Below are 13,377 nucleotides of genomic sequence, written 5' to 3'. Positions count from 1 at the left end.
TTATTCGACCAAATGGCAAGTAATAAAGTCTGGATTCTGATGACTAGCCACAACACACGACAATGTCCTACGATACATTCCTTCGTTTCTTTGTTTCAATCCCTTTCGAATCTTCTTCTAACCTCTCTGACGCTTTTGCCATCCTCCACCTCAAATCGATCTATCTTGGGAACGTTGGCAATCTCCCTAGCCATACTTTCCAACCTACACGCAAGCGTGACTTGTTCCTCTCCTGCGTTACCAGAGATCGGAGAATGAGAGATATAATCGCAAGAAGCTTTGGATAATCTATATAGCCTCGATCCATGTATCGTAAGATGAGATCTATAATCTGGAGGTAAGGTTTGACAGATCCTTATGGATATCAAAGCGATGGAAAGGAATAGCGCCTGATCACTAACCACGAGAAGCAAAAAACCAGTTGGATTAGCTACACACCACTTGAATCCAGACATAGATCATGCTGTAACTAGAGGAAAAGCGTTTTTGTTGCAACTTACATCTCTTGAAACCCTGTTTTGTAAGACAGACTAGGTGGGAGGGAAGCCGTGTCCCATGGTATTAATTTGATAAGGGCCATTGCGTAATGTTCAAGAGAAGCTTCGTATTCGCCTTGAGTGAATAATCTGAGAACGGATTGCACCGTCAAATAATCAGAAAATATTACACATCGGCTAGGTCATAGGTAAAACAAATAAGATAGGAACACGGGATATCAACTCACTGATCACCTCTTATCTGTAAACACCTAGCCTCCTCAACACTCCTCCTTATAACCTCTTCATCCTCGAACAACGCGATATACGATTTGGCATAATGTTGATTTTGATTTCTAAAAGCCATCAAATCATTGTACCTATCACCGATGATCCTACCAAATAGGGTTCTACCCATTTGCGGACCGTGATTTACTCCTCGGATCAAGAGGATCGAACCTAGGACGAGGATTTTGAGTGAGGTGAGGGTCGAGCGGCACTTAGTGAGAAATAGAGGGTATAGGGAAGGAGGGGAGGATAGGGGGAGGTTGTGAATGAACCTGTTAGGATAAGATGGTTTAGCTTCATGTTGTTGCTTAATTAGGAGAATGAGAGTGTGGAAGATGATTTAAAGGAAGGTAGGGAACGGGGGCAGAAGTGGGCAGAAGAACGCACGAGGGGGAGAGCGAAAGACAGATAGGGCGGAAGAAAGCAGGGAGGGGCACCGACAGCAAGAGCAGAGGGAGAGAAATACGGGACGAACAGAGATGAGAGGAGGAATGAACGGTGAAGGGGGATCGACGGCAAGGGCGCCAGAAAGGAGAAGGCTTAGGAATGTGAAGAGAGAGGAATGAAGAGAGGGGGGGGGGGGGGGGGAGGGTGAAATATGATCTCTCGTCTGCGTGACCACTCACATATCTAGCTGCGATTTGTTACCCTCAGCCCAACGATGTAAAGTCATCTGAGGTCTCGAGGGAAAAGCGAACCAAGGTTCCCAAAGTTCTTCATCGGTCAATGATGGTATCTCCAAGTGGCGAGAGATCCTAGCACTGGATTCGGTCTCATCGTGAGCTGATGACGAAGATGATGACGATGGTGATGAGGGAGCTTCTAGAATGGTTACTTCGATACATTCTTTCGGAGTGTATGAGATATCAGTATTGAAAGGTCTGATCATACTTGAAGGTTGGGTGGTTGTGAATATAGCGGACATGGTGACACTAGTTTTGATGGACTTGATTCAAAATCAGAAAGACCAGCTGGAGAAGATCGGGATGTGGTTCAAGTCGAGTTGGGCTGATTTAAATGTAATTTAGTCGAGCTGACCAAGTGGGGGGACAGTTGAATCATCTCGCCTAAGAGGGCTAGAGAGTAAGAGTAAGAGTAAGATTGATTTTCGAGAACCGATCTAAGGCGGGATTGATGTGGTTTTTTATGTGTGATGTGTGCTTATTGTTATCGGTATTGGCTAGATCAGGTTCATCGTATTTACACACACGCACACACACACCATCTACCCTGCCTTTTCCCCAACTTTACCCCTTTCGTCCGTTGATCGTGGTCATTGGCTTTTGATGGTAGCTAAATATTTCGAGAGATGAAGAATGGGGGCCGTTGTCGAGAATCATAGATCTCAATAAGATCAGCAATCCACTCCATCCTATCCTTTGATTGTCTGTTTCTTGCTGTGTTGCCATGTTGCCGTATGAAGGAGTGCCTCTGAAAGATCAGAATCAGAGTCAAGCCAAAAAAGCACACCGTCGGAGTAAATAGGTTTGATATGATTCCCATCTCCGCCAGCAGTCAATCAGATCCAAGCCAAGATTAATTCTTGATGGTGAACAGAAAGCCATAAATCAACGCCTCTTTCTCGTTTCTTTTACTTCTCAATTTTCATTCTTCACACGTTGCTATCCTTCCACAGTATACCATTCCGTCACCCTCGGATCAATCCGTCTCTGTCCTGTACCTTGAGGTGCATTTCAAAGCGCTGTGAAGGAGTCGACATGGTGTTACCATGGAGGCGTTGCCATGTCGAGGTGCATCAGGAAACAACAGCATGTGGATTGAATTTGATGGGATCAAAGATCAAAGGACCTCGGAGGAGAATAGTCGGCGATACTTGTCTCGTTACTGACAATTTGAGACTGGACGTAACATGCTAGCAGTCGTATCGATCGTTTCAAGAGTCGTATCAGAGTCTGCTCCATCTATGATAGCCATCACCCTCATCAGCATATAGTCTATATGTGAACCACGAATGATCTGGATAATTCGGGACTTGAGCACTCACCGTTGTCGATCCCATCTAAAATGACGTGATACCCCTGGCTCGCGTTGCGATGCGCTGAGAGAGAGATGAGATCGGGTCAATCGGTCCGATCATACCCCGGCCCGGTCAATGTCATCTCCGCTTCACGGGAGATGGATATACCACTTGGATGATGACCACTATATATACAGAGACAAGGAGGATCCACCCTGTACTCACTCCCCATAATTTACAGTATCTCTCATATCCAGAAAACCACAGACTGCATCGATACTCACTCAAAATGGCCGCTTCTGTCCCCTCATTCAAGCTTAACACTGGTGCTACCATCCCAGCTATCGGTCTTGGTGAGTCACCCATCCCATCTGACACGTCATGATGGATCTGAGCGTGTGTGCTGATGAATATCGATAGGTACATGGCAAGCTAAACCTGGAGAAGTGAGAGCTGCTGTAGCTCACGCTTTGAAATCTGGTTACAGACATATCGACGGTGCTTTATGCTACCAAGTGAGTGTGGATTGTGGATTGTGGATTATCTCATCAATGACCGCATGACGCTGACTGCGTTGAATGGAATCGTATAGAACGAAAAAGAAGTAGGAGAAGGTATCAAGGATTCTGGTATTCCTCGATCTGAGATCTTCCTCACTTCCAAAGTGTAAGTCAGGTCTCATCTGATACCCGTATCACGTTGATTATCTGCTAATTCGTAATCATATGACATACAGCTGGTCATCATACCACGACAGAGTAGAAGAATGTCTCGACCAAACACTTTCCGACCTCGGTACCGACTACCTTGATCTCTATCTCATTCACTGGCCTGTCCGGCTCGCTCCCAACGGTACTCACCCTTTGTTCCCAGTTAAGGAAGACGGTTCTAGAAACATCGATTGGGAATGGGACCAAGCCAAAACATGGGAACAAATGGAAGCCGTCTTAGCAAAGGGTAAAGTGAAGGCTATCGGTATTTCCAACGCTGGTATACCCATCATTGAAAAACTCCTCAAGACCGCTAAAGTTACTCCTGCCGCGAACCAGATTGAATTACATCCTTATAACCCAGAACATGAACTTGTCAAGTACTGTCAAGATAAAGGTATCTTAGTTCAAGCTTATTCACCTCTCGGATCTACTTCATCCCCATTACACAAGGATGAAGTTCTCACTAAGATCGCCGAGAAACATGGTGAATCAACTGCTACGGTCTTGATCTCCTATTTGATCTCTAAGAACGTGGTGGTCTTGCCCAAATCTGTCACTCCCTCAAGGATAGAATCTAACTTGAAGACCATCAAGTTGGATGCTTCAGAGGTGGAACAATTGGATAAATTGGCAGAGAGCGGTAAACAAACTAGAGTGAACTCTCCTCCTTGGGGTTCAGACTTTGTGAGTTCACGTCTTATAGTCAACATTTCGGGAATGACAGCTAACACAAAGTGTTGCACTTTATAGGGTTTCCCCAACTGGTACGGCCCAAACAACAAGAATGCCCCTGAAGGAGCTAGATTACTTTATGGTAAATCTGCTTAATCAGTCTGCTCTGAGGGTTGACCGGAATAGATTTGTAGCCTTGTAGATTGTTGGCGCCGAGTATGTAGTATTTATCAATGGGAAAGAATTCAGAAAGGTAGAACCTTGATATTATAAATGGTTCATCTGATCATGCAATCATCCATCTATCTATAACTACACAATATCCACACCGGTGAACCCTCACGAAGCAGAACTCCATGTCTGTATTCAGATTGAGTCTATGAGGCGGGGATGGGCGAAAGGATCGCAGGATGTAGACCCATCTAAGGTCTACCAACACTAGCTAGCACTACACATCAATTCATCTATACACATATTATATACAAAAATCAACATCTCCCCATAAACAACAAGATTCAATCAATATATGCATGGACAACAACTGAACCCACTGGTACCTCTAATTCCCACCCCCACCTGTAGATTTCCTCAACCCACCTAACAACTTTTTCCTCCCCGGATGGATAGGACTTGTCGACCTAGCTCCTATGGAGATATTGGGGTTCATAGAAGCTACTGCTCCTCCGATGCTTACACTGGGCGTTGGAGTAGGTTGACCAGAGATTGACGTTATCCTCTTAGGATTCAATGGTGATATACCACTTCTCCCTATGCCTGCTGCTGATATTTCGACGCTATTCTGTCTTGATGCTGATGCAGATGTAGATGCAGATTTCTTCTTGATCGCTCCTCCGCTACTCTTCTGGCCTGCTGATGGCATGGAGCTCGGATTAGGTATGGAGTTCAAGCCACTCTGTGATGGTGAAGAGTAGTGAATCGATGATAGAGAACCGGGTAGATCGGCGGAATGGAGTTGACGACGTGCTTTTTCATGTTTCGCTTGAACCGATCGGAAGTCTGGGTCGATCAAATCAGCCATACAGTCATGGCTTCGGATGTGAGAGTCCGAAGCTACTCACGCGATAACAGTTCCTGCCATTTGATTTCCTCCTTATTACCCAACCTGGACTTCGTCACCGCAGCAGCAGAAGAGAAAGTAGATCCTGTCGAGCTGTGACCACACAACATTTAGTCAACACAATACACCAAATCGATCGGATCGCACTCACCTCTTCGTACTGGAGATGGGAACATAGCCTGACGAATGTACTACCGACAACCTCGCTCTCAAAGAGATGAAAGCGCTACTTTGAGGCAGGATCATGAGTAGACCGTATAGGCATTTGGGGAGATAAGGGTATTTCTCAGGTTCGAGAAGTTGTAATCGGAGGTCTGGCGAAATCCAGGACACCGTTAGCGATTGATTACCTTGTCTGCCACGGTCCACTAAGGAGGGAGATTAGATGGGATTATTACTGACTCGTAAATACAGGCGATTCAATCAACATCACTAATTTATCGATTTGAACAAGCAACGGTACGGTAAGTTCCAATTCAGCACTTCACAAAACCCCCTTCAATCAGCCTATGTCATCCATTTAATGAAGAGTGAGAACTTACAATATTTGGAGCAAGTTCGAAGCATGTTCATAAGCCTGAGCCAACAAGCACAGAGCAAATGCCGCGACGGCATTGTGACACCATGACCTGTACAGTGAGGAGAATAGCATTTGACCATCCTAGGAGACGATGTCAAGGTCAGCGCAGGGGATTTATGGGAAGAGTTGAATAATAGACATACCTTCGATTCTAGATTCTTCAGTCTTCTTCTGAAATCTGCCAACTCAGGCGAAGTGATCAAGATCATATTTAACTTGACTACCATCATACTTGCGAATTCGAGGTCCTGTCGGGCACAGTCCAATCAGTATATATCCCATTCTTAATGAGAAGAAAGTAAAGAAGGGGTATCAAGAATACCCTGATTTTGTGAATTTTACCATTTAATTAGGCTAAACAAATCACTTACATCGTCTTTCTCCAAAATCTCCGCTATGGTCCTAAATATCCTCTCTGCATTCAAATGCAAGCATAACTGTCTGATGATGAGACTACCTCGAGTTTCCAACAATCTCCTATCCGTTGAGAATAGCTCTAATACTTTTACCATGAAACTGGTGAAATATGAATCTTCGGATGAAGCTGATATCTGGGCTAGAAGTTGCAAATCATGTTTGACGACCTATAGAACCAAAAACATCTCGGCATCAGTATCTCGGGCATTCTCTCTTGAAACAATGACGAGGCGGTTGCTTGTGTGAACTCAACAATGAGTTATGTTACTTACATCTTCAGAAGGGTCCGATAAAGTCTTCAACAAAGCTGGGAAAGTACCACTATCTCTCGACAGGATCTATAGACTCAACACGTCAGCTACGGGAACTTACTAGATGAGATGTTCAACGATTCAGGTTGCTCACCTTATTAGGCGCTTTCAGATGTAGCATCAATAACCATTCCAACGCCGCTATTCTCGTCTCAGCATGATCACTCAAGAATTGCAATGTCAGGACGTTAACAGTTTCTCGAACGTCAAACGGATCCACATCATCCGCTAATAACAAACCTTGTTCGATCGTTGGTGAAAGTGGTCCTTGTCCTTGACCTTGCTGATTCTGAGGTGGTGATTCAGGTCTTATTGATGACTTCTTACTTATCGAACCTGGAAATTCGCCCGTAGCTGGAGTGACAGGTTCGGACATAGTCGGTAAAGTACCTTTTAATTTATGTGATTGAAGGTTGGTAGCTGATAATGTCTGTGTTATACCTGATCCTCCTATGGTGGCGTTCTTGGTCGTACTTGGAGTTACATCCAAAGGATCATTTACGGGAATGTTGGATGTTGTCTTGGCTGAATCTGGTGGATCAGTCGTACTGGAGGATAAGGCGAAATCTTTCTTTATTGGATTAGGAGAAGTACCTGTCAATGCCAGAGTAGATGGAGGTGAACCTGCTACCGATGATATAGGTGGCGGTACGGATGCACTTGTACTGGGAAGTAAGACAGTAGCTGTGGATGCCGTTGCAGGAGTAGGTTGGACTTGAAGTGGAAGGGATTGTATGACTCGGTATAATGAGCCATTGGTCTCGTGAGCGGCGAGTTTGATATGACGACTAGTATGACCTAGTCAGCTTTGTTTCGTTATTGTAAAGGAAAGTAAGAGCAGCGGACTTACTGTGGGGAAGCGAGGTTGGGTAGGATAGCTGGCACTATACGTGGTGTAAATGCTACAACGGTATTTTGGGCGAATTCGAGGAACGTCAAAATCCATTCCATTGCTGTTGACTGAACCAGTTCATCTATATTCGCACCAATTACCATCATTAGCAAGAGTTAACGTTTGCTAGATGGAAAAGCAAAAGCACTCACCTGGGTAGGATAAATGCTGGATGACAATATCCATGATAGCCGCATGGTCCACAAAAACACCTTGGCCCGGCACCCAATTCCCACTGCCCTCACCTTCCCAATCATTGTCGTCCTCATCGTGATCATACCCAGATTGAGTAGTGGTTGTCATCGACTCGTCCGCAATCGCTTCATCTTCATCTTCGATAGCGGACTCTAAAGTATGTCTACTTCCTCGTGTCCTAACCGAACGAGTTTCCTTCTTCAACCTATTTTCCTCTGCCTGTTTTTCCTGTACTTGAGCGATATACTTGATCTCCCGCAGGAATTCCGCCAAAACATTTTCGGTGGCTAGACGGACATCGACATTCCCATCTGCGAGATATTTCCTAATAATCATTTCACCTTATCAGCGAAACAGTAGATGTACTGCAGGAGGATCGACAAAACTCACAATAACCCATCTAGAAATTCAGGTAACCAAGCTACCAATTCCAAATCCGGTACAGAATCCAGAACCATCAACCAAGAAACCAGATGCATCCTGGTATACGGTGATATAACGTATATTCGTTCTGCAAGGAGAGGTATGAATCTAGCTAACGAAAAAGCTCTTCGATCTTCTTCCCGTTGTTGTTGTCCGTGGGATTGATCATTAGATTTGGAAGGTGAATCTAAACCTAGACCAATCTTTGGACTAGCACATGGATCTAAATTACCATCTTTTTCGATATTGTTATGACCATTAGAGTTTATACCTAAACCTGATAACTTGTTGTTTATACTTGTGGTCGTCGTTTCATTTTCTATCCGTTGCGCATGGGAATGAGGTAAATTTGGATTGTAATTTCCAGGATAGATCGAAACGTAATGAGGTGCAGCTTCCGCTACTATATCTTTCATTAATCTATCTAATAATTCCGCTCCGTTTTTGACTGACATTTCTGAATCTGAAGAAAGCTTTGATAGAGCATCGAATATCTCGTTGAAGTGAATGAGGATTTCACCTTTACTGACTTTTGCTCTATAGCACGTATCACCCATGAGCTCTATTCCCTTTTACAGTTGAGAGGAGTGAAGAGAAACTAAGGAGAAGAAGGTGTACAATCACTCACATATTATATAAACTCTCACAAGCATGATACCTGACTCTAGACTCTGGATCTTGAAAACAAGCTAATACGGGCGGTATGATTATACCCAGAAACGGAGCAACATCTTGACCTAACGCTATGGCAGTAGCAGCTAGACCGATCAAACCTAAAACAATGATGTAGAAGTCACTCATTAGTCTGATCCTCAGTTTATGCTTCGAATCTGAATGCATGACCCACCTCCATTCCTAGTATGTAAAGCCGAGTTGGAAGAACTGAACATCCCACATAGTTGGTCGATTATCGATGATATGCGAGGAATATCAGACGATAAGACCAGTCTACGACGCTCTGTCAGCTACGGATTTCCATGGTCAGAAGAGAATTGGCAGCTTACTTCTCGAGCTCCAGAGCAGCGGCTTTACGCCTTTCGTATCTGTCGAAGACACGATTATTAGTATTTGATCAACGACCTGGAGGAATTTGGATAGCATCGACCAACATTTTGTCATTGAGCCCTATGAGTGAGGTGAAAGCATATCAGCTTCAGCTGGTTCTATATCCGTAGCTTATCTGTACGCTTACCTCTCAAGATGGATTGGTCTATGTGTCAATGCGAGCGATTCACATCAGCTCGGAATGGTCCATGCTCCAGTGAAAGATATCGTGCTCACCCATTGTGAACACTTGGTTGTCCGCTCCTGCCTGTCCTGTTCAAGGTGTTGCTTGACTGATACTCTGTGTATAACTATATCATATGGTTCCGAGGTATGCTTGAGGGTATCTTTGGATGCTTGAGTGGTCGAGTGAGTCGAGTCTTATGCATGAAGTAGATTGTGGTCTGCTAAATGGGATGAGATGGAATGGTATTATCATTCACTGGTTTGCTGTTGTTGTATGACGCGTCTGTATGGTGTATGGTGGGATGATACTCGTACAGTGAGTGCCGTAGTAAATTAGGACCGATCATTATGTTATCTTCCGTCTCATCTCTCTCTCATCTTTCGGTTACTTTACTTTCGTAGTCACACCCTCTCATCGTCTCCTACACATACTGTACTTCATCAGCACTGCTCGCTATATCTATTCCTATACATTTCGTTGCGACATCGGCTCGATGACCTTTCATGCGCTGAGAAACCGCAGACTGTAATACCCTCATCATCATCAAGTTCGGCCCCTGCAGATCGGAAGAGCCGTCCGGTCAGTATCACCACCATTGAAAAACCATGTCCACAATATCCATCCAGCCTGGCCAACCCGAAGCCTCCTCCTCGACCCCCTCAATCGTCCCAAAACACCTAGCAACCTTCGTCTTTGACTCTTCACTGCCCAGATCGAGATACAAGAAACTCACAGTGGCAGACGGAGTTGTACATAAATTAGTACAAAGGTTGATGGAGAAGCATGGCGGAGAGACTAATGTGCGCATTCATGGCCATTCCTTCGGCGCTATCATAGTACAATGCTTGAAAGGGAAGGCTGACTCATGTTCCCGTTGAATATAGTTACGGTTATGCTTGCTTATCACTGCATCTGCATCGGACAACAGAAAATCCAGAGTGTTCAGAAAAGAATATACAGGACCATTAGCATTCTTAACTTCTTTACCCAATTTCTTGGACTATTTCCCCAAATCAGGTAGACAACCATCCAAAACTCCAAGATGGCCATCGTTCTCGGATGGGACAAGCGAAGAAAGGGGGAATGCCGAGGGGATAAGAGACAAGAAACGGAAAAGAACAGATGAAATCACATTGTTAAATGGCGTCGTCGGCGGAGTGGAAGTAAGTGGATCTTTCTCGCTTCCTAATGTCGATGTCAAGAACATGGAGTTGACATTCTATATGCAGACGCTCAACAAACCATATGTGAATATCAAACATTCGCCTTCCCGGACATTCATCTCCCTCACCCCATCTTCAGCTACCCCTTTACTTGACTCGTTACATGCTCCTCTCTCAACCGGTGATGAAACTCCCGGGTCACCAGCCAGACGTTATCTCGTCGTTGTAGCTTCCGACGACACCAGCTCGGATAACATCAAAGACCAGCAAGTCGAGGTGATACTCCCGCACGATAATCGGGATAGTACATGGGATGGTCAGGGATGGCAAGAATTAGCAAGTGGAATCAAAGGGAAGGATATAAGATGTTCTTGTGTGGTTGTCGGTCAGTCCGGCGATGGAGAGACGCCAAGCAAGAAGCTTAAGAGCATGTGTAAAGAGGTGAGCATGACATCGGCGCCTTCAAGTACGATTGGGACTGTCGCTCATTTTCGAATCATGTCCCATCTGGCAGATCTCAAATGGCTCATCAGAAGCTCCGTGGTTCAGTATACCTCCGGAAGTGGATCTAACATTATCTGGATATTCCATTGAGTCAGGTACGTTGCCTTTGTCCAAGATAGTCATTGTCTCCCTACCCACAGCTGATGCTCATGACCGTTTAGGTTCAACTCCACCTCTGGACATGGCCTCAACAGTAGCTACCGAACCAATCGAAACGCCCATCTCCAATCCTCAACTGCAAATTCCTATGCCAGCGATCCCAACCGTGAATGCAGATGGCAAGACTTTACAGCAGTTGCAGAATCAAGCGATGCAAGCTAGAATGGCCCAATTCGCCAAAGCTGTATCATCCGTTTCCATGGCTAATGGTGCTAATGTCAAAGTCGATCCTCAAATGATGGCAAGCATGTTACAAGCGATGAAGAACCCCGGTAATACACCTATCGATATGACTGATCCGAAATGGCAACAGGTCAGACAATTGCTACAGTTGCAGCAACAACGTCAGATGGCTGCTTCATCTAACAATAATGCTATGATAAATATCAGTCAACCTACATCATCGGCCATGCCTCTACCTGTACCGAACGCTGTAAATACGGGTATGAATGGGAATGGGAATCCACAAGATCAGAACGTCATGGCTGCTATACAACAACAACGGGCACAACAAGCTCAGAATTTCGTGCAAAATCAAAATCAGTCTTCGCAACAGCAACAGCAGCCTATCGTCCAGAATATACAAGCGCAACAACAGCAACAGTCACAAACACAATCGCAGCAACAACAGGTCAGACCTGCTCAACAACAAATCTGGTCAGGTTCACTCTCTTCCGCAAGTCAACCTGGGAATTACACTCGTGAGTGTATCCAGCATAGAGCGTGAGATGAAAGTCACATAGCTGATATCTGAATCGACACATAGATCTATTGAATCTTGATGCATCCAAATTCTCTGGAAATTCGGAAGGTATTTTGGCTCAACATTGGCCCAAAGGTACGTGTACCATCTCTGCGGAACACTGATCTCCAATTTGCTGCTGATCATGGTTTCGTGAGGATAGATCTGCAATTGCGTAATGTGGTCGTATTAGAGGTGCAAACTTTGACTGCTTACGCACAAGCGAAGAATTGTCCTATCGTGGTGTTTACACCAAGCATTACGATGGGTCAGGATTCCACAGCGAACTCGTACAAATACACCCAATTGGCCAATAGTCTACATGCCAAGGGCAATGTAAGTTTCAATGATGATGTAGCAATAGAAAAGTCTAGAAAGCTGATTATACCATTGGCATTGCAGATGGTGATCATACCATTCGGAACCCAAGATAGAGGTATCGTCCTGTTCTCCGCTTCGATGCCTGTTCAACCTCCCACCCCGAGCGGCAGTAGACAATATCACCTGATGGGTGTGGTGTGTCTGGTAAGTGTGCACTTCAATGAAATGAAAACCGACCTAGAATGGGATTGCCTTGAAGGCTAATCCCCGATCGCGATGTTCGTAGCACGTACCATTCCCTCCTCTGAATGCTGCGACTATACGTACGACACCAAGCCAAGCACCACAACAACCACTACAGCCCCAAGTTCAAGCCGAGCAGCAGATACCTCAACCCAGACCGCCAGTTCCTCAACAGCAGCAGCAGCAGCAACAGCAACAGCAACAGCAATATCGACCTCCCCCTTCTGGGCAGAATGCACAGAATACCAATAACGGTAATGCCATGTACCATCAACAAATGTTGTTACAAGCTCAATCGGCTATGCAGAATCAGTCTCAGCCTCAAACTCAATCTCAATCGCAACAACAACAGCAATTCGTACCTCAACAACAACAACAACAACAACAACAACAATTCATTCCTCAACAGTCTCAGCAGCAGCAACAACAACAGCAACAAGAGAAAAGGGGAATAAGTCAACAACAATATACCCAGTTAATGCTGCATGCTCAAAGGTTAGGATTGAACATTCAACAATTCGATTATAACAATATGACATCTAATCAGATGCAAGCTATTATAAATGGAATAAAAATGGCTGAAGCCAAATTACAACAACAACGAGCACAGGCACAGGCTCAGGCTCAACAACAACAGCAATTACAACAACAGCAGCAGCAACAGCAACAACAGATGGTTCAGTTACAGCAGATGTTGGCTTCGCAAGGTCAGTTTACGGGGGCGGGGATGGGTGATGGTCAGGGGTATTCACAGTAGATTCCATACACTGTTCAAAGAAGAAGTAGAACCTAATATGAGACGATGAATATAATCTTGGAAGAGAAGCAGAATGGTAGAACGAGATTTTCACGTGGAGCAATATCGGGATTGGAAAAGAGGGATCCTACGATAAAATTCTTGTACATTGTAATTAATCTTAATTTGACAGGCATTGTATATAGATCTTCTGAAATGTATACATGTGTATATCTGTGCTTGTTCAATGGGACA

General features: G+C 44.7%; 4 protein-coding genes across 4 annotated transcripts; 2 read left to right on the top strand and 2 right to left on the bottom strand.

Annotated features, from left to right (window-relative positions):
• Positions 1-95: 95 nt before the first annotated feature.
• On the bottom strand, positions 96-1,689 carry L199_003849 (uncharacterized protein; the record flags this gene model as incomplete). The annotated part of the gene is made up of 4 exons (XM_064889577.1): positions 96-396; positions 501-626; positions 725-1,036; positions 1,391-1,689. 4 exons carry the CDS (start codon positions 1,687-1,689, stop codon positions 96-98), a joined length of 1,038 nt encoding a protein of 345 aa, XP_064745649.1.
• Positions 1,690-3,031: 1,342 nt separating this feature from the next.
• L199_003848 (uncharacterized protein) lies at positions 3,032-4,283 on the top strand (the record flags this gene model as incomplete). Its single annotated transcript, XM_064889576.1, has 5 exons — positions 3,032-3,095; positions 3,163-3,257; positions 3,335-3,408; positions 3,479-4,139; positions 4,206-4,283. The coding sequence occupies 5 exons, from the start codon at positions 3,032-3,034 to the stop codon at positions 4,281-4,283; spliced, it is 972 nt and encodes a 323-aa protein (XP_064745648.1).
• Positions 4,284-4,686: 403 nt separating this feature from the next.
• On the bottom strand, positions 4,687-9,308 carry L199_003847 (uncharacterized protein; the record flags this gene model as incomplete). Its single annotated transcript, XM_064889575.1, has 18 exons — positions 4,687-5,144; positions 5,207-5,298; positions 5,357-5,519; positions 5,608-5,687; positions 5,748-5,866; positions 5,929-6,033; positions 6,157-6,369; positions 6,475-6,540; positions 6,608-7,301; positions 7,364-7,487; positions 7,558-7,925; positions 7,991-8,560; positions 8,652-8,796; positions 8,871-8,971; positions 9,028-9,066; positions 9,133-9,148; positions 9,216-9,233; positions 9,305-9,308. 18 exons carry the CDS (start codon positions 9,306-9,308, stop codon positions 4,687-4,689), a joined length of 3,375 nt encoding a protein of 1,124 aa, XP_064745647.1.
• Positions 9,309-9,859: 551 nt separating this feature from the next.
• On the top strand, positions 9,860-13,143 carry L199_003846 (uncharacterized protein; the record flags this gene model as incomplete). Its single annotated transcript, XM_064889574.1, has 9 exons — positions 9,860-10,054; positions 10,139-10,417; positions 10,484-10,858; positions 10,932-11,016; positions 11,083-11,781; positions 11,847-11,918; positions 11,986-12,158; positions 12,225-12,347; positions 12,430-13,143. 9 exons carry the CDS (start codon positions 9,860-9,862, stop codon positions 13,141-13,143), a joined length of 2,715 nt encoding a protein of 904 aa, XP_064745646.1.
• Positions 13,144-13,377: the final 234 nt, after the last annotated feature.

This window comes from Kwoniella botswanensis, chromosome 1 (assembly GCF_036426115.1).
Source record: "Kwoniella botswanensis chromosome 1, complete sequence".
Taxonomy (NCBI): domain Eukaryota; kingdom Fungi; phylum Basidiomycota; class Tremellomycetes; order Tremellales; family Cryptococcaceae; genus Kwoniella; species Kwoniella botswanensis.
This window is presented reverse-complemented; position numbering and strand designations above follow the sequence as displayed.